Source organism: Perca flavescens, chromosome 13, assembly GCF_004354835.1.
Source record: "Perca flavescens isolate YP-PL-M2 chromosome 13, PFLA_1.0, whole genome shotgun sequence".
Classification (NCBI taxonomy): Eukaryota; Metazoa; Chordata; class Actinopteri; order Perciformes; family Percidae; genus Perca; species Perca flavescens.
This window is the reverse complement of record NC_041343.1, coordinates 10,209,781-10,237,411: the sequence shown is the minus strand read 5'-3', so window position 1 is coordinate 10,237,411 and position 27,631 is coordinate 10,209,781. Positions and strand designations below refer to the sequence as shown.

Below are 27,631 nucleotides of genomic sequence, written 5' to 3'. Positions count from 1 at the left end.
GTTTAGCTGAAAATGTGGAAAATATATTACAAAACACAATTAGTCTTTTTTTAAACCATAGCAATAACAAGAAGTGTCAATTCCTGGTTTCCAGGCACCAAAACAGTCATTCAGATGCAAACTCAGTACAAACAAAAAGGCACTTAATGCTTCTGCAGAGTGATTGCTTGAGAAGATAATGCTTTAAATGACCTATTTCTTAATTTCATTCTTAGGTACAAACACTAACAAGGATATGAAAATGAAATACAAATATTCTCTCATAAAAGCTAATAAACAATACAAAAACAGTGTATTAGTATTAATAGTGCAGACGTGATGTGTAGTCTGATGTGGAATGCCTATTCTACAATGTGACATGCATAGTGTAAGACAGCAACAATATATTGGACTGCTGCAGTCAGGTTACAGACGGTAGCTGACATATTACAAATCAAAGCATAGAAAAGTAAGAACAGTCTGCCGTTTGCTCAGGAGAATAAGGAAGAATACATGAGGCCACCGCATCTCAAATCAGGAACATACGTTCAAGTGAAAGGCAGGTTTTAAAAAATGGCCATTAGTGAGGTGAGCTGTTCGTTAAATACAGTGAGGTTCAAAGAGACACCTGGAGGACTCTGCCATGTGGTGGAGACTGATGCTACGTTTACACGTGGCCGGCTATTTTCATAAATGGACATTTCAACCTCTCAGTTTTTCAAAAATAACATTGTGCACAGCTGTCAGTTTTCAGAAAAGTGCTTGTTTACACGTACCCGTGTATATGTATATATGCCGTCAAGAGCATGCCAAACCTGTAGGTGGCAGTGTAACGAGAAGCTCAAGCCCACGATATCTTCTCTTCCTCACTTTCTCGGCTGCCTAAACCTCCGTTTGTCTCAGTTTACATGCAAACGTCTCCACTCTGGCCGGAGGGTTTTAGAAAGACTCGTTTTCAGAGGCGAATTCTCCGTTTGCGTGTAAACGAAGGGTACAAACGAAGGGAAATGTCTCAGTTTTTCAAAATAACCATGTACATGTAAACGGGGCCTGAAGTCAGTCTCTGGAGCGTTAAGGTTGCATACTGTGCTGCAGCACAGTATGCAACCTTAACTTAGATAGGCTTGCTTTGGTGTACACATTGAGATTTCAACAGCACAGTCACAAGTTCTTGGTCAGTTAGTCTGTGCCATATGCACAGAGCACATAGTCCTCTCCAGTGAAAACATACCTCAGTTTGGTGATATTAAATTTTTCAGATAAACTGAAGCAGTTATGTTCCTTAACGGCTTGAGAAAACCGTCCTACTTTTAAACTAAATAGCCCATAAAAAATGCTGAAAACAGGCACCAACATTTTTATACAAAGATGGTGTTCCCCGTTCCTCTTTTAAACAGTGTCAACCATGATTGTTGCAATGTTGGCAAGGACAAAATCATTTCAAATGGTTAACCTAAACTTGGACATGTAGGTTGCAGTTTGAATTTCAGAGTCCAATATGTAAAACTAGTGCTAATAACAGCTAAACAGGAAGCTTTCTTCTTCTTTTTTTGTCTCTCAGAAGTCACAGAAGTACAGTATTGCATCAGTTTTGCTAATCCGGTCTGACCAAACAAGTTATAGTCAAGTCAAGACCTGTGCATGGATGTCGCTTGTACTGATGGTGCCGATTAGAAGTGAGACCTTGAATGTGACATGCTAACCTTTCAGTGACAAGAATAAGAGCGAGGAATGTTTCTTTAATTGCTAAACGAGAGCCTTTGTTAGGTTAAGTTTTGTTCTTCATTTTACTAACTTAAAGGTACACTGTGTAGTGTTTTAAATATGTTATTAGCTAAAATCAATGTCTTCATTCATAAATATGTCCTCATTGGTGTAAAATGACCTCTGCCAACGATCTGACTTATCTTCATACGCAAAGAATTTCTTATCCGTATTTACATTGGACGGGCAAGTCCAAGGAGGCTCCCATGTTGTTCCGCCATTTTGAAAAACTATAATTGCTGAGAGGGACATAAAGCACTAGCGTACCCGTCTAGCTAATCCACAACGTGTTTTCGTTCAGAGCCAGCGGCACAGGACCGAAACCAGCTGAAACGGAGAAGGAGATCAGTGAGAGGCGCTTGTCACTGTCCCGGCAAATTTGAAAGCCTGCACTGCACTTTAGTTCATAATGGAGGATCATGCTTATGCCGAGCCACGGGAGAAGGAATCCTCGTCGCCAAAAAAAAAGCGAAAATTGGAAGACATGTTGTCATAGCTTCTTGGTACATAACGGCTACCGTAGTTGCAACGCGCATTTGAAAAAGCGAGGTGCTAGAGGGCACTATTCGCCTGAATGCAAAATACTATTTCACCGCTAGATGGGAGAAATTCCACCAGAGTGTACCTTTAATGTGTGGTTTGAATGATTTTGACTCAAATTTGATTCTTTTATTGGTGCAAATCAAGTCATGCTCCCCAATGACAACCCAATACTGTGAATGTGTCATTTTAGCTTCTACAAGTGTTTAGACTACATTCACGCTATCCCGCTTTTACAAATAAACATCGGCAATGTCCGATGTCCCACCTGGGCTTTCTTTCCACCATTATCCAAATACCAGCAAATATTAAGTATCTCTTAAAAGCGTGTACTTACAAGAAACCTCCAAAACACGGACAATGTGCTCCCATACGGACTCCTTATGATCAGTTAACACCAACCGCTAAACGTTTCTACCAGTACTCCTCTAAAGTGTGTTCCCCCTTTGATGAGAACAAGGCACTGGCAGTTTGAAAAAGCAGAATAGTGAGAACACGCCCTCAGATCGTCCCCTGAAAGTGTTTGTCATGACCGTAAAGAGTGGTTTGTGGTCACTCTTACAAAATGTTTAATGTCATATGGGGATGTATTCTTCTTGATGTTCAACCCGCCAATAAGGGTAAAAAGAGGTAATGCAGTGGTTCTACTCTAATGAGGTTTAACATTTTTAAGTAAATACCAGTAAACACAGCTCCTGAGCGCTGCAGAAAGGTCAGAACGGTCATCATACAGTCATCAATTGGAGTGGTTGTCTGAGGATTTCTCTAAGGCTTGTTTCATGAAAGATGTCCATCAGATGATGCTCGGAGAATGCTTTTTTTTTTTTATGTAAGGCTATCTAATGAATAGCCACTTCATTGAAATCTTGAAAACATAGGGGTTAATAGATCATTTTGTTTATCACATTACTGTACTGTCTTAATATACACAACTTCAAAAGATAAATATTGTCACTCACACTTAGATCCCTCGCTTGGTCCTTTGCATGTTCATATATTATCAGTTGAATGTCTCAAGATCGTTTCAAGTCTTTTCTTTAAATGTTCAGGTTTGGTCTATTAGAGGCATGATCAGTGGGTTTAACTCTGCTCCAGACTCTCCGTCACTTGCACAGCAGAGTACGTAGACACCTGGCGGGTGAAGAAGGACGCAGCTCTTTTCGGCTTCAAGCGTTTGATTTCTTTTCCTGAAAGACAACAAAACGGAAAAATATTGAAAAAAATGACTCAGATTGAAGTTACTACGGGGAGATTGTCTTGGAAGTTTCTCACTCTAGAGAGATTGTATTGTCAGTAGGCTTGGACTACTAAACGTAACCATTAGACTCACCATTGTCCACGTAGCTGATAGTGTTAAGTGAATGGACCCGATTGCACAGAACGCTGCTTTGCCTGTGCAGCACCCCGCGCCGTCCTCCGCGTCCGTTCTTGCTGCTGCCGTCTGGCCCAGCAGGCTGCTGAGACAGACTCACCTCACCGTCCATTTCGGCGGCAGCCCCTCCCTCAGACGCAGACTTCAGCTCCACACAGAACTCAATGAAGCCGCTCATTAGCTCTGCCTGGTTGACAAAAGGAAAAAAAGAAAACAAATGATTAAGTCTGAGCTTTAAACGTATGCATGATATACAGCTGCACTTTACTTTTCGATGGTCCATTAGTGAACCACAGGCACATAACAGGGTCACGTTGCCAGCCTTGGATTAGGGCCTGGTGTGATTATGTATTACTGCCTCGACCATTATGTAACCCTCTCTCAAAATCTCTTCATCGTCATTAAACAAGGATGATACACATGTCTACAAAAAAATATTTGAAATCTCTTAGGTTTCAACAGGAGTATTTAGAGCATTGAGTGTTGTGCTCCTCTAAGAACGAATGGGCAAAACAGATGCACCCGATCCTGAAGCTCTCATAAACACCAGGTGCTGTGCGCTCCCTAGAGATGGCTGTATACCCTCTCTTCTTGTTGAAAACATTTGAAGTGAGACACACATGAAATGACTACATCTGTCACAGCAGCAAGACGCTCTTAAATTGATGTTCAAGCTACAGCAGAGATGGCCGAGTTGTCAACCACGACAGGTGCGACCCAAAAAGCCAACCAACCCAACATGCTCAACAGTTCACAGTACACATGCTGGTTGGTGACGCTGTAGATACAGGTGTTAAATATAATCTCGTCAGAGGATTAGTGAATATGAAATCTAATTCCAAGATCTAATTTGCCTACCTGTTTTGAGTAGATCTTTAGCAACTTGTTAACAGGAGTGCCGTCTTCATCTCCATCAAACTCGAGCCACAGAATATGCGAGTCCCCCTGCTCCTCAGGGTAGCTGTGGTCCCAGGAAAGCTCATTGAATTGCAGGCCAAGCAGCACATGCTGCAAGAAAATGGGTTCAACCAGAGAAATCAGGTTAGTTGTCCTGAAGAGAAAGAAATGAATGATGGATTGCTGCCCGCATACACTTCAAGACACTAGTACTTGCATACAGGGCCACGAACGGATCAGCCTCCAGAGATGGGAAGTAACGAATTACAAATACTTTGTTACCGTACTCAAGTAGATTTTTCAGATATTTTTACTTTACTATTTATTTTTGTTGCAACTTTTTACTTTTACTCCTTACATTTTAACACGAATATCGGTACTTTATACTCCTTACATTTTAGAAAATTGTCTCGTTACGTTGCGTTTTGTACATAAGGTCGTCTATCAGGAGTGACTGTGAGTGCCACACAGAGAAACAAATGAGAGAAAAGAAAAAGACACTATATGCTGTCCGGAGGATAATCGGTTCGATCGTGTGTGTGCGTCCTTGAGAACTGTAAGTCGTATAACTTATGTTGTCAGTTAATGTAAGCCTTTTGTTGTATTGGTCTATATTTCTTGCAAATGTAAAGTAAGTTAGTGATTTGTTTGTGTTCACCTGTTAGCTAGATTGCACGTTGCTTGATCTTATTAAAGCATCAAAAGAGAGAAGTTGTCTCCGTCCGTGTTTTAACGGACACACCTGGGACGAAGTTGGAAACCAGAATGGTCAGCTTTAAATACAATCCTAATCCAGTCCTCACTAACAAGTTTCAAATAATTTCACTGGAGTTACCGATATTATTTTTCGCGTCATCAATACCGAATTCAATCTAATTGGATGGGAATATACTTGACGCACCACTACAAGACGACTCAACAGATTCGGCGGCATTCATTTGCGGCAAATCATTGCAGCATGATGGTGGTAACGTTAGCACTAGTAGTATGGATGGCGACATGAGAGATCTCAGAGATTCAGCAGACAAGCAGCAAGACATTCACAATCATCTTTGGCCTTATCTGAGAGAGATGTTTAGGCATCAAGAATGATTCCTGGCCAATGTGCTGCGTAACTCTTTTTAATTAATTGTCTGTTTAGTAATTCATATTTAATCCTTTATTTTCTTTCCAGAAGCCATATTTGAGCACACGCACATACCGGTACATGTAGATTCCTTTAAATGTTAAGTGAAATATTAAAAAAAGAGAAACTGGATCTGGGAATTCTCACAGAATCACAATTGAATTCATATCTTGCTACTCAGTCAGAATCCTATTAACCTAGAGTCCCAGTCTCTGTCACAATAATCATATATGTGATGTTTTAGGTCTATTGGCAGACATCCATTTAAAATGTAGGTAATGGCATATAAAGAGCCTTTTTCCATGTCTACTGAAGTTTCTCACCTTGCACTCTAGTAACATTTATGTGGTCCAGGTAGCTTTGCATAAAAAATGGTCATTCGCAAGGCTACTTTTACTTTTATACTTTAAGTAAATATCCAAGCCTGTACTTTGTTACTTTTACTTGAGTAAGGAAGTTAAATCAGTACTTCTGCTTTTACCAAAGTATTTTTTAACACAAGTATCTGTACTTCTACTTGAGTACGAGAAGTGAGTACTTTTGCCATCTCTGTCAGTCCAAGCTTACATCCAGGACATGGTCAGACCCTTCACCCCAACCCGCCCACTCCGCTCTGCATCAGGCAACATGCTTGCTGCCCCCTCACAGCGAGGGACAGCCAATCACTCAACGAAATCCTGACGGTTTTCTGTCCTGGCTCCCAAATGGTGGAATGAGCTCCCTATTGATCAGGATGGCCCGAAAGCCTACGCATCTTTCACCAAAGGCTAAAAACACATCTCTTCCGACTACACTTCGGATAAACACGGAAGACAAAAATAATAATAATTATATATATTTCTTAAAGCTGCACTTTCTTATGGCTCTTTGTAGTTTTGCTTATTTAAAGCTAATGTACTTGCACTTACTATTTGTTGTCTGGAGTTTGCAGCTTCAAGGTTGAAAGCACTTAAATGGAAGTCGCTTTGGATAAAAGCATCAGCTAAATGACATGTAATGAAAACTGCTTTCAAAAGTTCCTGCAGTGTGCATGATGATCTCACACACAAACACAAACATTTGTTTCACTATCTTTGTGGGGACCCGTCATTGACATAATGCATTCCCTAGCCCCTTACCCTAACCTTAACCATCACAACTGAATGCCTAACCTTAACCCTGACACTCACCCTAACCCTAACCAAATTCTAACCCTAATCCTAAAACCAAGTCTTAACCCTCAAACAGCCCTTTAACCTTGTGGGGTCCGGCATTTTGGGCCCCACAAGGCTGTGCAGACCCCACAAGTTTACTGTATTCCCCGGTTTTTGGACCCCACGAATATATGAGTTAGCTAAGGCGAACGCTAGCGATGCTAAGCAGACGTCACGACCAAACGTTAGCGATTGGTTATTGCAGATCCAGAGTGGCTCTGGGCAGATGCAATAGTTTTAAACTTCAAAGGAGTACCCGCCTTCAAGGAAGTTAACACTTGTCAATGGAGAGTGGCCAGACTCTCTGTACAAATGAAATGTACGAGAGTCTGGTAAGACCAGGCTAGTTTTAACGATCTGTTAACCAAAGACAATGCAGTGCTCACCTTCTCTTTGACATCCATCACATAAACTCCCTCCAGGCAGATCCCAACGTTGACAGTTTTGCGTTTGGCCCTCTGGAGAATCCCTTGCGCTGGTTTGTCAATCTCCCCAACAAAGAAGGCGCACCTGTTAATGTAGTAAATGTTAATTAAAACCTAATATGTATAACTTGATTTGAGGTATGTGAATTATGTGAGGTAAAACTCAGAAATTCTTACCCATAATAAGGCAGAGTGTGACATGTGTTGAGGTACTGGTGTAGGAGCTGTGTGGGCTCCGGAGAGTTTCCAGCAAATGTGCTGATCTTTCTGTATTCCTCCAAGAGGTTCTGCTCCAGCCCTGTCTGACGGCTCGACTTCCCTCTCAGAGTGGAGAACAAACCTCCACTCCCCATGACAACATGTACCGGCAGAAACGAAGACAGCTTCTTCTCTCTGTGGAAAGCAGATGAGAGACGTCTGTATTATGTATTGAGTGCATCTTACCTGTGCAAATCCGGGCTGGAAATAATATTAAATTCACAATTAATTTATTAGCATTTACGATATAATCTCATGTTGTCCCTTGCTTCGGTTGCTCTGTCTTTATGATTAACAGGATGCTGCGACAACCAATTGCATCAATACTTTCATGTGCTAATGTGCTGTGCCCGTTATACATTTCTCCTTAAATGATCGGTTTTCTTCACTCCTGCAGGTGTTGTAAAATTCAATGTTACAGATTCTTTTTCCTCAAATCACTCGATTGACTTTTTTTTCTTTGCATGCTCATCCCATTTAAGTGCCCTTTGTAATATGTTTTATGATGGCACATGAATCTTGTTGGTCTCACAATGAAGTTCTTTACAGTGTAGAGTGATGCTGGAGTTTTGACCTCTTCTCAATTACTACCACTCACGTCCTGACATACAATATATCTCCTTAAGTGGGACAGCTCTTGTTCTTCAGCGTCATAAAAGACGTCAACTGATGACTACCTTGAGATCCTCTGAAAAGAACCTGGTCTCTATATATATATATATATATATATATATATATATAGAATAAAAGAGAGAAGACACTGAGTTTGTCTCTTACACCTAAAATACATGATTTTTAACAATACAGTTGAATTAAAACCTCAAATTATGATGTGATTGGACTATTGTGGAGGAGAGAAACCCAACTGTAAGCTCGACATCGTCTTGATATGTACTGATGGAATCATGCATTGTATTATAATTACTGGTTGCAGATTATGTTATAATATAAAATATAAGAAAATATAATATAACATAATCTGCAACCAGTAATTATAATACAAAGCATGATTCCATCAGTACATATCAAGACGATGTCGAGCTTACAGTTGGGTTTCTCTCCTCCACAATAGTCCAATCACATCATAATTTGAGGTTTTAATTCAACTGTATTGTTAGAAATCATGTAATTTAGGTGTAAGAGACAAACTCAGTGTCTTCTCTCTTTTATTCTATTGTTTGGAAAGCTTGGAACATCTTGCACAGTTTAATGGTCAGAAAAAAATATAGAAAGTGACTGAAACCTATAATACTATAATTCTGAAGTATCCATCCCACTCCAATCAAAAATGTAATTTTGTGCATTCTTGTACTTGGCACTTAAAAACCAACAAGTAACTAAAAAGGTCTGCTGTGGCACAATATGAGTGTTTATGTGTGTTAAAAACATATTACAAATCAAGGCCCACTCAAAAAAAAAAAAAAAAAAAAAAAAGCACTGTTGACCTTTTCTCACAATGCCTGTGGATTTTCATCAAATTGCAACATGTTGTCGGTGATTGTACTAAAGTACTTGAAACTGCACAATCTACCAGCTGCTCTTTAGAATATGTGGGTTGAGGGACATGAGTTTGGTTTTTACAGTGCCGATCTCTTTTAGTACATTAAGCTGAAGCGAAAATAAACAGCTGGGCCAGTGCATACTTCTTCATTTTCTAAAGAGGCAAACTATAACCAACTGTGAACTTCACAAAATGTCCATTTAAGCAAGTGCTGGAGCCAGGAACAGAAAGTCAAGTAGGATCATGTGTTAAAAAGAATGCTTTGTGTGTAGATTATCTTACCAGAAAATGTTAACATCAGTGTATGTGCATATGGTTACACCACAGTTATACAGTTAAATAAATTCCTGTTCTTCAAAATGAGTTTCAATTTCAATAATATATTTCAATGCGAACATTAGATATAATCCGTCATTTACTTCAAATAGGCTAAATTGTTAAAAGGATATTTTGGGAAATACACCTGTTAGCTTTCTTAGACGAGAAGATACCACTCTCATGTCTGTCGGTTATATAGGAAGCATAAAGTCTTAGCATAAAGACTGAAAGCAGGGGGAAACAGCTAGCCTGGCTCGGACCAAAGGTTAAAAAAAACATTGAGTGGTATCCAAGCGAAAAATGTCAAACAATGAAAATATTCCTTTCAGAGAAACTAAAGGGTCAACAACGCGATCATCTATAGAAATCAAAAAATGGAAAAGCATTTAAAACCCATGTCCAGAATATGGTAAAAAAAAAAAAATTCTATAACCAACCATTCTAACATACCTCACAGTAGTAGTAAATTGTTGCCCGTCCAAAGCAGTTCCCTCATCAAGAGCAAGAGACAAGGCTCCGAGAGCCGTCCAGTGCTCGGGGTCGCAGGGGTATCGACCAGTGAGAACTCTGTCCCTGGCCTCCTCATACAGGAGCCTCAGCACTCCCTCATCATCTATCTGTTTAGGAATAACACCATGACAAGTAACCAACAGGTAGCAGGAAAACTAGCTCAGTTAGTCTGAGGACAACATCTTTGAGTAGAAAAGAAAACTTTAGAAATCTACCAGTAAATCATTAAAGCTCACTCAGCTTTTTTGTTTTTTGTTTTTTTTGAGTCAGATGAACTAAACATTAGTCTCGCATTGCCAGACCTTACTCCACAGCGCTGCGGAGTAAGGTCTGGCCCCTCCACACATACACTCCTGTATTGGAGAAAAACACCTTCTGGGTTGTTTGCATTTCTTGAAACAAATCACAATCGTCTTGGGCGCTAAGCTCCGGACGCAGCGACGGTGGCTCTGCAAAACATTTGCACCCCGCAAAAGAAAACGCCACAGAAAATATTAAATGAAGTTAACTGTTCACACAATACAGTAACGTGAGCTATTTACATTAGCTGGATACATGGTTAAACATCATATGCTCTTACTAGAGTATCATCGTGTGTATTCTGTCCATAGCAATCCCCGCCAATCAGTCCCAAAACGTCCCAGTTTGATAGTAAATGCGGTGAACGCCGTTCTTTGTACATCTTTACAATCATTTCCCGAAAGACCCAAGTAGGCTTGCCTTGTTGCACAATCCAAATTGTCCTCAAAACTTGTCCTTTTCAGCATGTAGCTTGCTAGCTCGAAGTTTGTTGTGGTTTCCCGAAACGCACAGAGTTTTGCAGATGTCGCGGCGATTATTCAGTAAATAAACTGTCGTCGATCCAGATTAACTAAACATGGACTGGACAGGGATGGATAATAATGTCTTATTAATGTAGTCATCTCTAAGATTATTAAATGTTATTGCAGAGAATTAGGGTTAATGGTACCTGCAGCTCTTTCGCTTTAGGATAAAACACGTTCCGACGGTACTGGAGACATGGTTCATCTGAGGAAAAAACAGAGGACAGTGATGCATTAGGGTTCAGGCGACCATTCTGTTCGTCCGATTATCACTGGATGAGATTCAGCAACACCGCCCAGAGTGGAGGAGTGAGGGTGTTGAAACAAACACTATGGTGCATGTGGAAGCCCTATCTACTAAATACATAACAGCATTATAGTAATTATGCAATACATTCGTGATACAGTTTGAATAGTGGTAAGCGGTCCCAGTTGTGTTTAGTTTTTTGCAATGCACCTCGCAGCAGAATCCCCAGTCGCTTGTTAAGTCAAACCATCAATCCAAAATCCATTTAACATCTCACATGACAAAAAACTAAACATCTTCACATTCAAGAAACTGGATCTAGGTCATGTTGGGCAAAGTTACAATTAATTGTTAATCAAAACAGTAGTCAAAAGAATTTTTGACTACTTTTTTGACAATATTTTCACCTAACTTTAAAATTAAAGAAAAATAACTTATTACTTGGTGACAATATGAAATGTGAGATAGCCATCACTGTATGGTAGGCTAGTAATTTATTTTAAACAGCGCAACCATTGTACAAGAAAAAACATCTAACCTTTATGTTTTCCCATGTGAACAGGATTTGTCAATGTATTGTGGACAATGCTACAATAGTCAGGTTCACTAAACATCCCTCATCCTAAAAATGCTTCAAAATAATTTGTATGATGTGAAAGATTTAAGGGTAGAAAGGTCTGAAGAGCCAAGATAATCTACTCTATACAGTATTAATAGCTCATGTTGTCTAAACTAATGTGGTAACTGTTCAGTTACATAATTTTACGAGGAAATATTCACTAAAATGCAGCAAGTGTAATCTCTTGTTCTCTTTCTCTGATTGGTTTCTCTTCATGTTGTTTGATTTTTGACATGCTCCAGCCTTTATTTTTGCTTGTTCAGACACAGGTGTTTATTGCTTATCATGCCAACTCCCCCTCATTCTCTCTCTTTCCTTTTATTTATTCATTCCAAACAAACCTGGAAGCACCAACAATGTGTAAGTAAGCTACAAATCTACAGAGAACAGCTGCTGAAAAAGAAACTGGCTGTGTCTTGCAAGTGCTTTTGCAAGAACTCCGTCAAAAACCAGGTTACGTACACATACATGGCCAAATAAAAATCAAGTTTCTCCAGCAAAAATCTGACTTTATAAACAAAGTCCTCTAATGTTTACCTTACTTGGTTTCTTGTTCAGACGACTTCCAAAAAAACAAAGTGCTTACTGCAGAAAGCTGACAATAATGCAGTTACATAATGCATGTAAACACAGCGACATAAAGACCTCACCTTGTGAGATGTCTTCCTCTGAGGCCTCAGTGAAGCGATAGAGCAAGTCCTGCCACTGCCTACACAGTTTGTATGGTTGATGCCTTAGCTTTAACTGCAATTCTGAGGAGTAAGGTGGAGGCAAATGTTACACAGTAAAATGCGTCCGTTTTCCTGCTCCGTTTGCTTTTGTAAAACTGGAAAAAGTCAAAGTGAGGTACAATCAGAGTAAATGGCCATCGGCGAAACCACAAAGTAAACACAATTAATTTTTGACATAAAAATTGACTGACATAATTTTTAAAACTAAATAATTACTGTAACAGTTACAGTTGTTAACAGCCGTAACAGTTAAAGTCCATGTTTTTATAATCTCCGTGTCCTCCTTGGTTACTAGCAACTGTGTGGAGGATGGGGGGTGCGGTCATGGAAGGCTTGGATCATGTGGACGCGCCAACAGTTTTGTTGTCATTACTTAGAATTCCTCATGGGGGCGACAGAAACTAAGCACTATAGCTTTAAAAACATGAATTATACATACTGTATTAAACCTGCTTATACCATTTAATTCCTCATTCAAGGAGTGTACTGTTTAATGGTTATATCATTTAGGCTTGTTCAGGGCGATATAAATATAATATAGTCTTTAATATTTTACGAGTAATATTTTTGATTATTTTATAGAAAGAAGCACACATATACACATATTGCCAGATGAAGAGTCGCAGCATTTATGAGTTTGAAAAGTGTGGGGAAAAAGTTCTTACCGAGCAGTGGAGAAGAAAGCCAGAAGGCAAAAGCATCCTGTGCAGACTCAGGAATATGGAGAGCCTCACGAACACTGCGGCCCAACTCCTGCACAGAGACACTGCCAAGCCCTTCTACTGATAAGTGCACTGCGCTGTCACCACAGAGGTATATAAGCACATCTTGAGCTGTGTGAACAAACACAAATGATTAAAAGTAATTAAATAAATTGCAAAGACAAGTAAGCCAAAGAGAAACAACACCACATCCAAATTTTATCTTTCTTTAAAGTTAATTTGCTACAAATAAAAATAATACATGCTAGAACCGATTTCATCCTCCATTAGCTACATTAATATTTGCTGCACCGTACCACGGGAAAGTGTTGCGGAAGAAGCAACGCTTCCTCTTTGCGAGTGATCATCCGATGAATCTGGAGGAAAATTGCTGTCATCTCCTTCCATCTCTACTCTGAAACACAATGACCAAACACAAACTCATGTGCATTACAACATATATTATAGAAACAACCTAAAAAAGTCTGTAAACCTAAACTGGAAAAGTAGTCCATAGGAGATGAGTGAAAAAAAATGAACGCTGATGTATATATTCACATGGAAACTCCACATTTGTGGTAGTTTTCAGATGTGCGGATGTAACACCAAGTATCTCAAAGTATGAGATGCACAAATGCCAACGTGGGCAGCACGTCTGCAGCTCCCTCCTATCTAGCTATACAGAATGCATTACCCATGCTTCCCAAGCTTAGCTGTCTGATGTGGGACATAAGACCAGGAGGGATTCCTGTGATCTACATGTGGGATGGGATGGAATGCAAAAGTGTGTCAACACAACGCTTTCCATTTCTATTTCCTAAAATCAAAGTTATCCATGTACAGCTGGCTAACCAGAGTGGCTAACTATTAAAGGAGTAACATTAGTCTCATACCTTAAAATAAAGACCTAGTAACTGCTTCATAGATGACTTGACAGACAGTAGCAATATTGGGGGTTTGGGGGCTCCTCACTGACGTGTCACTTCATCCATTAACCTCAACCACTAGCTAACCCTTTAGTCATGTTTCATAAACAAGTAATCATGCTAATGTAGCCCAGGTCTCATCATGCACCAGCGCCACCATGTGGTAGTATTAGACTGGAAAAGACCCTGTATCGTCAGAACATCCCATTCGACTAGCTAACTGTTGACCTCACCCTGTTGAACTAGACTTGTCGTTTGGCCTTAACATGTCAGTTATTCAGCACCGTTTATATGTTCTTCAACAGGACATCGAGCATTTATATAACGTTAACCGTTAATAGCCTAACGTTAAATACAGAGAGGCTAACTTAACGTTACCCATGTCCTAACGTTAAATGCATAAACAAACCCAAACAATAGATGAAATATCCCAGGGAACTAGCTAACGTTATTCAACGCCACTAACTTTAAACTAATTTCGTTAGGGCAAGGGAAGCTAGCTACTGTGTAACTTTAACGTTATTGAGATTGTCGCTAAACATGAACGTTACTGCGATACTTTTGATATAACGTTAACAGTGATCTTCAGTCATCAGTTGATGGTGATTTTGTCACTTTAGAGCTAACGTTAGCTCCACTTTGTTTTGCACAACATTCTGACATAACGTTACGTTACTGTTAATAACGAATGAAGGAACAAAATGTCTCTGTTATCCACCTACCTGCCAGTTTTGGTGAATTTCCCTCCACTTGCTTATTACACACTGGATTGGAAAGCTAATTTTGTAAATAACGTTACAGTAGCTAGCAAATCTACGATTCGCTGTTATTCTCATTGACATATATATATAGGTTATTCTCCGCCCTGGCTAAGGCTAGCCAGAGTTATAGAGAAAGACATGGCTCTGCAGCTAGCCAGTTGTCTAAAACTAGCTTTCCGGGCAACGAATCCCACTATGGCCAAGCCAAGACCCGCCCTTCAATAGCATTTATTGGCCAGGCGTCCATGAGAACGCAAGGTAACGTAACCCCATTTGTTCAGGTCCTATCCTCTGACCAATCGGCTATCCTAACCTTAACCACTCGAAGAAATGCCTAACCCCAACCAATCGAGCTGCTTTGTAGGGCGGGTCTTGGCGTGGCCATAATGGGATTCGTAATTTTTCTTACGGGCAGCTGCAACAGTCATTGTGTGACTATAATAGATTCGCTTATTCTGAACCGCTCTTTACTGGCTGTGACAGTCACTCTGGAATAATTGAAACACCACTTTAACTAAGATATACACATGAATGAAGTAGCCATTAAAATAGCTAAGATAAAGTGTTCCAAAGTGTTCGTCGGGAGATAACTTGAAAAAAATATGACCGACAGACTGTGTGCATAATGAACGCTTTTACACAAGATTCAAAACGGCGTGATCTCGACAATGATTCTAATGTCGGTCGCATATAAGCGCGCATCGTCGTCCCTCCACGTGATCTAAACGTCATCGCGTCTGCAGCTACGCAGGCAGATCATTTTATGCATGTGTTGCCTGGGTAATAGCCTCTGGTAATATCCCGTTTATATACTGTCTATGCTAATAGCCAACAATAGTTTGCAGCCAGTTATACCATGAATTTGAATATCAAATTTTCAGTAAACAGACACGGTGGAGGAATAAATGTCCTCCAGTATACCTTTACTAATACTGTAACTTCAGTCCATTGACTCATGCTTTTATGATAATGTTTGAAGCCAGTGGACAGTTGTATCATATTCTTTTGATTGGTTTGTCCTCCAGGTGGACAGAAAGGCCATACAACTCTCATGCAATCGATTACAACATTATGCAAAAGTTGTTTTGTTGTTGTAAGCTACAGCCTCAAAATTGACAATGAACTCCTCTGTGACACAGTCTCAACAAAAACTGTACACTAACCTTTACAACAAAAGTAATATTAATGTAATGCCTCTGACTGCCATATGGTTAAGCATTACTCAACTTGTTTTATTGTATTATTTAATATAGCCATCGACAAGTTTATAACTACTACTAATAATGGACATTTAGTGGTGTGCATAAACAGTACATTTAAAAAATAAAATAAAATAAAATGCAGGACAATGCACAAATAACAGCAATTCCAGTTAAAAACCAGAAAATCAAGATACTATGAAGATGTACAAATTGAAGATTTTGCTATAAGAATATATGGTAAGGCTCTGACATCTGTATTGCAGATTCTAGACCTATGGTGTACTATTTGTTTTAAATCAGAAGAGGTCTGCCTATCCCCAGAAAATAATTCAAGACGGTCATGTTTTTAAAACAACCTTTAATAAAGCTATTCACATGGGTGGATATTACAAATAGATTGCAGAGATTAACCAATATTTAGTTTTAGGTAACAAAGAGATTGTAGAATATTTATCTTGCATATTTAAGGAACTGCTCAGGGACATTGGTAAAGAACACAAACTCTTCATCCAAGTTTGAAGTTATATCACTAATATTATATATTTTCAGTACATTTCCATTAGCAGAAAAAAGCCTTGGCATAGTTCACTCTGCATCTTACATTCACCTGACGCAGGTGTCTAAATGCAAGGGCAGCAGGTTGAGTATTAACAAATGGGATTAAAAGATTTAACAAAGGTGTCAGAACAGAGGACACACTTGATGGCTTTCACTGCATTACTGACTTTGATTATATCAATCTTCATAATCCTATTCCTTTCACTGACAGGGAGAAGAGAGGCAGGGAGATATTAGCAACTTGGAGCACTTTTTATGGAGTATGATATCTGAAATGTTATAATGTCTGCATGTCATTAGAAAAAAAAAGAAGCAATACGTGAATCCACCCCATAAGGCAATTAGTAACCTCAAACTTTAATAATTTATCTGTTATATTATGTAATAGTCCTGTTGCACAGCAGAGCATTGTGCCTCGTGTCTCTCTACAATCAACTTTACATCCTTGTTTTGTAAGATCAAAAATTATTTTTGTACATTGCCTCGTGAATTACTGTTTTCCAAATGACGGATTGGTGATTGTTGTTACTGCTTTTGACACAGACTCTTGAGAATTAATTAGCAATGCATGTCATGTTCCAAAGCAGTGAAGTGAATTTGTGAATTTGTGAAACTGTTAACAAATATAACAATAAAGAAAAAAAGAAAAAGAAAAAAGGAATGAGAAATAATAAAAAAAAAAGAGGGGTATTGACAAAAACAGTAAAAATCATCTTTTTTATGTTATTGAGTATGTGGTTTACAGACGGGGTATAACGGCGTATCAAATTTGAATGGGAAAGTACAGTATTATAATACACATTTACTTTACCTGTGATGGTCATCTGACAATGAAAAATACTATCCCTAAATCTGTGAAATTCATAGAAATGTGTGATTAATATTTTTAAAATTTAAATAATTAATTATCATTCATTAGTTGCCTTCTCTGTGTAAAAAGTATTTACATGAGTGTACATTATTTGTGGTTTAAGTTGAAGCTGGGGCTCCAGGAGTACCCTCTTCGACCTGGTTTGTAAGCAGGAAGAACTTCATCACAGGTTCGACATATTCCATGATGGTCTCTTTCAATGGTTTCTCCAGCAAGTATCCTTCTGTCTCAATCTCTGTGTTTTCATTCCCTGCCACTGCCTCCATGGAGGTCTGCAGGAACCGCAAGCTCACCAGCACAGAGGCCTGGGAGGGAGGAAGGTGGAGAGATGTGGGAGCAGGTTAGATGTAGAGCAGAAGAGCATCATCAAGGATCCACAAACACTACTAAACGGAAGAGGTGATTGATGGAAATTGTATAAATTGTGCACATCAGACCCAATGAATGAATGAGGAATTAATTGAAGTTCACTCTCAATCAAGTCAGGATTCTCATAAATAAAATCTTTGAGTTATAAAATTGCATCTAGCCTTGTGTATACTGTACATGCAGAATGGTGGGTTGTTGCAGCACATTCTTTCCCTTGCTTGTAAAGACATGACACAATGTTAAATAGTGTGGTTTTATAACACCATGGCAGCATAACAAATCCCTAAAAAGCTAATGCTATTCCTCAACTATCCTCCAACATAAAAGCTCACTTTAAAACCAGCAACTCTGCTTAAAAACCCAATAAGTTTAACTGTAATTCTTTTCACAACATACCTGTAAGAGGAAGACTGACAGTACTCCAGCCCCAATGGCGTTCATCAGGCCCATGTAGTAGTGGACCAGGGCCTCTCTGCAGCCTCGGAGGTAGATGTTGAGCTCCTCGGTTTGGTAGTCATAGTTATAGTGAGCTGAGTTGTTGGTGAGGTGAAACTGGATGCATGGACGTGGAGAGCTGGGGTTGCAGCAACTGAATGGGACTCCATCTAACAAGTAACGGCCATCCACGTTGCTCTTGATGCGGCTAATGATACAAGGGAAAGATATGTTTCAGATTACATACAGATACAGTATAATAACCAAATGTTTTTTCACAAATATCCAGAGATAGGAAACTCACCCCACTACACTCTATAATATTGTGCATAACTTACTCTTTGACTTCCTTAGAGCTGAAATCAAGGTAGCGGTTGCTTATCCACTGGACCTCAAACCAGTCCCTGAAGTCATTATTTCCACAACACTGGAAGTCCATCTGCAGGCGATCGATGTTCTGTTTCTGGAAGCAGCGGCCCGGGGTGTCTGTGTCCTTGTAGAAGCGGATGCCGTTCCTCAGGCCAACCTTCAGAGAGGACTCCAGACTGCCCTTCATTGCAAAGCTCATGATGACAGCGAGCAGCATGAGCACAGTGAAGAAGCAAGAGACAGCGAAATAGGGCTTTAACATTTTCTTCCAGCGAGGAAATCGTCCGGCATCCAAAGCATCCTGACAGATCTTTGAAGAAAAGTAGTTGATACCCAAGGAGGCCAGACCAACAATCATGAGGGTATTGGGCACAACATGTATGTCCGAGTTATCCATTACCTGTAAGTAAGTCACACAATAATGTCCTCAATAAAGATGATATTTGTTTGCTGTAAGGATGCAAGGGAATCAACATACCTTGTTAATATTATGCATAATTTTTCAACAAACGTGTGAAAATATGCTGTTTTACAAACTTTAGTACTTGACAGAAGTAATGTGGCTATTTTCCTCAAATTACCAGACAATTCACCTGGAAATATATGTTGGTCATCAATTTCCAAACACTCACAAATAATTAAAGTTCTACCAGTTTTTAATCAGCAAATTGTTCCTACTGAAGCTATATGTTGCAGGTAATGAATCAAATACCCAGACCTGGCTGCAATTATAAATGTATAGGTGTAAATTATAGCTGTGTTGTGCCTCACTTTATTATATCCGACTAATTCAGCATGACTTTGTTAAAGTTCTGTGGGTTTCAACAATGTTTGACCACACAACATGTGTGTTGATGAACTCTCAAATTTTCAAAATGGTTGAGAGTTCAACCTTCATTTTTTAAAGGGGAGATCTCCTAAATGCATGCATAATATATTTCATCAGCAGCATTACAGTCAGTCACATATATTCATCTCAGTTGAATTAGAGTTTAATGAGCACTGAGCAGCTCACTTCAAGCACAGCTGTTTGGCTCAAGGGCACCTACAGCACAGTAACTGCAGTTGCAGGTCATTCACTCACTCAGTCCAAATTTTGCTAGAAGGATTCATAACTACATTGTTCAAAAACGCTCTCTTTCTCTAATGTGAACAAATACATAAACCAAAAGTTATGAAAACACAGTGAGGTTATAATATACAGTATATATGAGACGCTGAATTGTGTGCTAAAGTCTTTGTTAAACTACATTCCAGTGTTTTGTTGCAGAGGATCTTTGCACAAGTCCAGAAATCCTCGTACAAAGTGACTAAAGTGGTTGATTTTAGTCAAATGTAATTTTGAAGAAGACAATAGTTGATTAAGCTTGCATTGTTAAAAAGCCCTTCTTGGTGTGGAGAGATTGTCCTTATAGTAGGTTATGTGTCTTTTATTTTTTCATTTGTATGTCCATTTACACTTTTTTTATAGCCATGCAAACAGAATACTGTCATAACCTCAGCTGTCAAGGGATGAAACAATCAAAACAGGTCAAAAAGGACCATTTTTGTACTTTTATAGCTGAATACCTGATATAGCGGTAATAACACAGTGAAAGCTGTAATACCATAGTTGTGCAAAGATTGTGTTTTTGTGCCTGCAGATAATTGAATTGTGCAAACTATTTAAATGTGGGAATAAAATACGTTCAAATAAGATAAAAACTGTGCAGGTTTGTTATTAATGCATAGTTGTAATGACGGCCATCAGGAGCAGGGATTAGGGTGATTAAGACTGACATTGCCTGGTTTATTAAATGATGAGTAAGGATCCAAAGTGGGTCACAGGTTTTACCTCTGGTGGGTCTCCAACAAGGACATTTATTTGACAGTATCAAATTTAATTTTCTCCCAAAAAGATAGTGCCGACAGACAGTTTAAAAGTAATCAGGCACATCTAAATCAGTACATTATTATTATTACTGTATCATTGGTACAACTTCCAAATATGCCGCCCCTTAATGTAGATCTTTACTGGTACTTAGAGTTAAGTAGTGTGTTATCTGTTTTCTCTTTCATGAGTATAATCAGACCAAAGGCAACTAGGCGTATTATTTTTCTCCCCAGTATGAACACAGTTCGACTCACATTACTATGTAGTTACACTGAAACATCATCACATGTCATTCACTTTTGCAGTTAAATTATAAGTAATTACACTATTGATGTTGTAATTTGTTGATAACTTATACATTAAAAATAGTCGAAAACAACAAAGCTTTGGAATTATGAACTAAGTTTTAAAGTCTTATGCAAAACTTGAGTACCTCTGCCCTCCTGCGGAGCTCCGTCTTGAGGATGCAGCCCAGGGTGAAGGTGATAGCCCCGGCAACTGTGGCACACCAGGAGAGGAGCCACAGTCCCTGGGCTAGCTTCACCCTTTTCTGAAAGGGGAACTTCATCTTCATCACCACCATGGTTGCAACGAGGGAATCCGAGTCTTAGCGGGGGAATAGGGGAAGGAGAGCGATGAGGAACGGGGGCCGATGCTGTGCCCTGTCTGCGAGGAAGAAGGACAGGTCAGACACGTTTCTAATTTTTTTGAAATGAGAAAAAAAATAGAGCAAGTACAATTAACAACACATTCATAATAGCTTTCTGAGAGCAAACTTTTATCCAAAAATGAAAGAAGTCAAGAAAGGTAAGTGCATCATCCTGGGGAAAAAGGTTTTACAGCTTCACAAGTGGTGCATCTCCAGTTAAACAGATGTTAGTGTATTAAAGTTCACCTTATTTGTCTCGCCAAAAAGTGCTGAAAAAAGTCCAGTTATCTCCACTGACCACTATGTACCGTCCAGTGTGCCACACAGTGGATTTGGCACACTGGATTTGGCAAACCTGGATGCAGGGAGCTACTTACCACTAATGCCTTACCTATCCTATTAAACTGCTCTGTGAATCCAGGCCATTGTCTGCTGAGCACCCATCACTCATACAGAGGGACATGAATGACAAATTGAACCTGACAGAGAGATGGATAACTGTGTAACACTTGTCCTCACAACACAACTTGGAATCCACACATAAATTAAAATAAATTTGAGATTAACAATCAAGACAGCTGGAAGGGGGGCTTTTTGCAACCCTGGTACCTTGGCTTTTTATACAAGCCACAAACAGGTCCAAATCCATAATTCCATATTCATCCTGCTCATCCAGGCCAGGGTCACAACAGGGCAGCTTACTTTAGCTCCCAAAGCACTCTGAGCACTGCGAGTAGAGGTGGAAACCATGCTGATTCAAATCACTTCTTTCATTTCAAATCCCATTCATAGTCATTGACTAGTCAAGACATTTTATTTGTATAGCACATTTAAACGACTGTGGTTATTTCACTGTTTTTTCCCTAAGCTAAGAAGTCGCATCATTATTCAAATGGTGGTCATCCCTATGTTCCCAGGGCCCTATACTCTTGATATAAACTAACATTGTAGGAGATTGGTAAGTGCAGATTGGAAAAGAACGAAGTGACATGGACATTCCAAATACAGTTTGAATGGTAAAAATATGTTGTGCCTCTGAGGAAATATCAATGTCTAAAAAAAAAAAAAAAAAAAAACTGTTCGCAAATATGAGGAGTTTAGTATAACATCAGTAGGCTTTTAGCTGTAGGAAGGTGATTTCAACAAATTGACCCAGTAAAACATACATTGAACATTTGACCTACAGAGAAAAAAATCATTGCTGAGAACATATAACAGTTTGAAATGTTGCCTTAATGAAGATATTGAGCCGGGGAACGTAGGACCCTGGGAACTTGGACGCTCCCACTGACAGTGCTACAGTGACATGCTGATGTTAAGCAGGTTACATACTTACCATGTTTACAATCCTAATTTAAAGTGTTATCATACCAGTAAACACAAAGTACAGCTGAGTCTGATGTTAGTTTTGCAGGTGTTTGGTCCTAAACAACAACCCAATATTTTACCTGATGATGGTGCTACTGTAAATGAGAAGTTAGTGGATCACCAAAGTTAATACAATTCCTCCTGAGAGTAACATGCAGTGGTGGAATGTAACTAAGTACATTTACTCAAGTACTGTACTTACAGTACAATTTTGAGGTACTTGTACTTTACTTGAGTCTTTTCTTTGCATGATGCTTTCTACTCCTACTCCAGAGAGACATACAGTATTGCACTTTTTACTCCACTACATTAATCTGACAGCTTTAGTTACTAGTTACTTAATACATTAAGATTTTTGCACACAAAATATATGTTGTTTATAAAATACAATGTTTTATTATAAATTAAACTACCCAACAATATAACGGCCTACAAGTCCAGCTGAAATGATTAGCTTATTAAACACTTCATTGATTGACTGGAACGTTTCCAGTTTCTAAAATGTGAGTTATTTTTCTGCATTGAGTACTTTTACTTTTAAAACATTAAGTATATTTTCCTGATGGTACGTACATACTTTTACTTAGGTAACATTTTCAATGCAGGACTTGTAACAAAGTATTTTTTACACCGTGGTATTTCTTACTTTTACTTAAGTAAAGGATCTTAATACTTCTTCCACCACTGGTAACATGAATATGTAACAAATTTCATGGTTATCCATCACCCAATAGTTGTTGAGATATTTTAATCTGGATCCAAGTGGTGTCCCAAACTGACTGACCGACTGTCAGACTGACACCGCCATCCATAGAGCCACAATGCTAATGTAGCTAACAATGTACTTTCAGTTCTGCATGCTGAACACTAGTGTCTAGTCAAGTCAACTATTTTTATATAGCCTTGTCATAAAAAATAAACTCACAGAACACCTGGCAAGTTTAGATCAGCAATGTATCTCCCCCTCTTTCTAACAATGTCCCTGGGCAAGCCGTCTGTCAGTAACTTTCCAGAACTTTTCCTATGTGACTAAATGTATAGCAAATCCTCCCTATATCGATCTTCATCTATATCTATTACTTTTTAAGGAAAGTTGATAAGCAATAAAACAAATGAACACAGTTGAAATTAGGGTTTCTTTTGGTTTATTAGATGTAACATGGACAGAGTTACATGGATGATGTTTACACAAGCTTGTGAAACTAGTTCAATTGCATGCTTTTCGCTTGGCAGGGTAATTATAGCAAGCAGAGGAAATAAATGTTTTGCACAATCACAGGATAATTATTTTGGCTTATACACACATTTAAAGGTATTTCATAACTGTATACCGGCTACATTATGTTCTATAATACATGCCTAGTAAGTTGTAGTAATGTTTTTAGTTTATGTAACGTAGTATATAGCATTCAACAATGCATAATTGGCTACCTACTCAATAAGTACATCTTATATGAATACATAATGTTTCATGCAATAAAGAAAACTGATAACACAACAACTAGCCTACGTTTTGTATTATTAAGCATTGCGTTAGTTCATGCAGGACATGGAAGTCATAGGCCCACTAATTGAATTATCATTCCAGCCAGTCACAACCAATCACAGCTATTTTCACATCAGGCGGTCCATTTAAATGTCTCCCTATTACTCCCTGCTTCCTGCTACTCCAATGCTGCCTCACACCGCTGCTGCTGGCAAAGCTTGCCTCCACCACCCCAGCCCCCACCTTCCCGGTTTTGGGTGTCATCATAACTATGTCTTGGATTGGGCCTACTCTTGTGTACAGGGGGGGGTTCTCAGCATCGTGCTCCCTGTGTCATCTTAGCATGCGGCTTGGCTGATCCAGGGAGTATCATCAGAACAGAGCCTTCATCACCAAGTATAACTGTATTTCCATTTGTTGCAATAAATGGTTAAATCTATGACGAGAGTGTTCCTGACTGAACCACAGAGATGAAAGAACAGGAAAGGAAATGCCTATAATTGCATTTATACAACGGAAATATACATTTACATTGTTCCATTAAATAACCAAATCTAAGCTGTAGAGGATATTTCAATGTACAGAAATATACAGTTAGTGTTTAAATACATGTATTAGTAATCTGCCTCCAATTCCACTTGGCAAATGTTGGTTGTGTTGATCTCATGTTTAATTGGTTTGGTTAAAACGGTAATGTACGATAATAATAATAATACAATTATTAGATTTGTAGGCCTATTAAGAAACAAATCAGGGAGCCCAATGTGCTATCCGATAAGGGTTAATTAGAGACAGGCTATCAAAGTGAATCCAGTAAGTCTCACAGTTTGAATTCGAAATCTCCATAAACCACACGTTAAATAAAGGGACTGAACCACTGAGCCACAAAAAAAAACGTTTCCTTGTACATAAAGAACAAAGTAAATTATGACTTCCGACACAGTGAACTGTGCACTCGTTTCTGTCACAGCTTGGTTCGCTCCCCTTTCAACACCTCATCTGGAATCCCTCCTGTCCAGCCACGCGCCTCGGCCCTGCCCTGGCCTTCCCCGGGCTGCGGTCCATATGTCAAGTGGTTGGGCATCCGCTCGGCGGACTGCAGGCCGGCCAGGCTGCTTTCTGCCTCTGACGTCCTGCCTTCTATCGGCCTCCCAATAGCCACGTCTCTGGCGTTGCTTGTTCTCCATTGATGAATGATCTCATTATCTAAATCCTCGCTTGCTTCGTGCCCTTGGTGGTGGAGGTCCATCATGGCCTCCGTGCCTCTGAGCTCCTTGTGCATGTGATGGCGTGCCAGAGGGATTTCCTCCAGGCTAGCTGACCGGATCAGGATGGCAGAGCCCAGGTTTAGACTTGTGGGGATCCTGTAAGTGCCCTCACCTGTCATGCTGTCAGACCGCTTCTCATTGTGGATGGTGAACTGGACATGAGGTATCTGCACTGGGCGTGGAGAGTGTCCTCTGACAATTTCCTCACCCTCGCTGTCTTTGTCCCCGTCCACTTCCCTGTGTCTCCATACTGGACCTCTGTTTGACCCTGTCAGTATAAATCGTGGGGTCTCGTCTCCCATCTCTGACCAGTCCGATTCCTCCTCTTCTGGAACTGACCCCAGAGGTTGCTCCTGCCCGCCGGCTTTGGCATTTTCGTAGTTATGGCTGTCCATGAACTGAGCCGGAGGGGGAGTGATGGGAAGAACCACCTGATTCATGCCACCATCTGACTGAAAATGGAGCTCAGTTTTGTGTACCTACAGTAAGTAGAAGTTACAAATTGATCAGTTTATTGATTAAATGACGCAATAATAATAAAAGCTGTGCCCTTCTCCGGTTTCCCTCCCCTGCCTCTGAATGCATTTGTTAAGCCACTGCCAGCCTAGAATTTCAGAATCAGCTTTATTGGCCAGGTTTGCGTAGACAAACAAGGAATTTGTACTAATTGAAATTGGCCAACCTTAAGAGGGAGGTAAAGAAGGGAGGTAAAGATCTTACGTTAAATGTTTCCACTTTGTTGGCAAATTTTGCATCAGCGAGCTGCTCCGTCAGCGCTGAAATACGCCAGTTCAACCTCTCACGTTCTCCTTCCATACTCTGACACTGGCACAGGAAGTACAGAAAGCACAGTTGTCACTTTCAGTAAGAGGGGAATTTACATCACATATCCCTTTCCAAGAGTTTCAATGACTTTTACAGCTCAGTCAACCTTAATTATTCAGAAATCTGCTCCTACACTACATGTATCAAAGCATGTTTCTGTAACCATTTTCATGTTTCTAATAATTTAGGATCAAGCACAAAGGAATGCTTCCAATCTCACCACTGAATGAAGCTTTTGCTCTAGGAGATTATTAGTCTGTTGCGTGGAGGAGCAGTGGTCGTGTAGTCTGAAATAAGGCATAGACAAATAGAGAGAATCAACAATAGATAAATATTGCAGCATTCATACAGATTGAAATGCATTAGTTGAAACTACTATTGTAGGTCCAAGAGATGAGACATATAGTAAAAACAGAAACAGAACAAATCTCATTTCAAAGCTTCTTTTTGAGGATAACAGATCAGGGCCAGCAGATTGAGCTTGTTCACATTGATTAGATTGATTACACTTTCAGATCTCTGTAGTTTTATATATTTCCATTTCATAGATAAATACATTCAGGTACAACAACACATCCCAGTTGCAGTGCATTTCATTCAATTGCTTTTTTTATCTGACAAACACAGGTATCCACATATCACCATTGTGTTACATTTCCTGACAAACTGCACATTAAAAAAGAATGTTACATAAGCCCAACTTTATAATTGTGGGTGATTGGTTTAGGAATTATTTGATTTAGCAGCCTATTAAGTATAACATGTGTGACCCTAAACTTGCTATTTAAGAGCGCAAATTGCTATTCCCCTAATAAAACATAAACAATAATTTGATGTCATATTTTTATATGCAGCTTCATTTTCTGAGACAAGTGTTTGGCCTACAGTCTTTGAGCATATTCATAACAATAGCATAGTCTTAAAAATGATAAAAGATTTTGTCTATTTTACAAATGACCTGTCTCATGAAGAAAATAAATCGAGATGACTTCAATGATCTGTGTATTAGAAGTGAGAAGAGATAAACTCCAAGTGTTTTCTGTGCATTTGTTACCTCCTAAACCTCTCGGTGAGGTTGCTAAGCTCCATACGTGTCCTCTGAAGCTCTGTTTCCAGAAGTTTTTGGCTGTTCATGAATTCCTCTCCTAAACACTCCATCCTCACTGCTGTCTTCAGCAAACTTTGATGCAGACCTTCATTATGCTCCTGCAGTATCCTATTAGGTTGGATACACAAAAGAGAAATACAATAGAAAAAGACATTTGATGAATTCATTTAATAATTCCTAATCTATTCTTGTATTACTGTCATTTAATACATTGGGTTTAAAATTACACAGGTTAGACGTTTCTATGATATTAACATCCATAAATCATTTAAGTGTGCAACCAATTAATCTATGTACAATTTCACAGTCATGGTTATCACTTGGACTGTGACTTTTACTAGGCAACAAACCCAAAAGAATAACATCACACTTACATGCCCAGTTCATGTGCCTTTTCCTGTATGAAAGAAAATAAAATTACTTTTACAAGAAATATTGATGATGCCTAAATAATAAAGTGAAAAAAATGTAAAGAAGAATAAAGAACATCAATTTGAAATGTCAATTTGATTACCATTAGTTTGTGCATGATAAGCAGATGCAAAAGGAACCTGCAGA

At 39.2% G+C, this 27,631-nt stretch overlaps 2 protein-coding genes across 2 annotated transcripts; both read right to left on the bottom strand.

Annotated features, from left to right (window-relative positions):
* Positions 1-941: 941 nt before the first annotated feature.
* frmd8 (FERM domain containing 8) lies at positions 942-14,878 on the bottom strand. The gene is made up of 11 exons (XM_028595810.1): positions 14,654-14,878; positions 13,323-13,420; positions 12,970-13,137; positions 12,224-12,325; positions 10,854-10,912; positions 9,824-9,990; positions 7,474-7,689; positions 7,258-7,381; positions 4,514-4,663; positions 3,614-3,842; positions 942-3,470 (listed from the first exon to the last, which is right to left on the bottom strand). Exons 2-11 carry the CDS (start codon positions 13,411-13,413, stop codon positions 3,364-3,366), a joined length of 1,413 nt encoding a protein of 470 aa, XP_028451611.1. The 5' UTR covers positions 13,414-13,420; positions 14,654-14,878; the 3' UTR covers positions 942-3,363.
* Positions 14,879-17,421: 2,543 nt separating this feature from the next.
* rom1a (retinal outer segment membrane protein 1a) lies at positions 17,422-20,952 on the bottom strand. Its single transcript, XM_028595883.1, has 4 exons — positions 20,803-20,952; positions 18,466-18,896; positions 18,089-18,335; positions 17,422-17,628 (listed from the first exon to the last, which is right to left on the bottom strand). The coding sequence occupies exons 1-4, from the start codon at positions 20,950-20,952 to the stop codon at positions 17,422-17,424; spliced, it is 1,035 nt and encodes a 344-aa protein (XP_028451684.1).
* Between the last annotated feature and the right edge of the window lie 6,679 nt (positions 20,953-27,631).

Coding starts and splice junctions, on each gene's coding strand:
- frmd8 (XM_028595810.1), bottom strand. CDS start 13,413: ATGGAAGGAGATGACAGCAATTTTCCTCCAGATTCATCGGATGATCAC. Junction 10,913..12,223: donor AGAGGAAGACATCTCACAAG/GTGAGGTCTTTA, acceptor TTTTTTCCTCAG/ATGAACCATGTCTCCAGTAC. Junction 7,690..9,823: donor CAATTTACTACTACTGTGAG/GTATGTTAGAAT, acceptor TGCTTTCCACAG/AGAGAAGAAGCTGTCTTCGT.
- rom1a (XM_028595883.1), bottom strand. CDS start 20,952: ATGGTGGTGATGAAGATGAAGTTCCCCTTTCAGAAAAGGGTGAAGCTA. Junction 18,336..18,465: donor AGCTCTAAGGAAGTCAAAGA/GTAAGTTATGCA, acceptor TTGTATCATTAG/CCGCATCAAGAGCAACGTGG. Junction 17,629..18,088: donor TGTCAGTCTTCCTCTTACAG/GTATGTTGTGAA, acceptor CCTCCCTCCCAG/GCCTCTGTGCTGGTGAGCTT.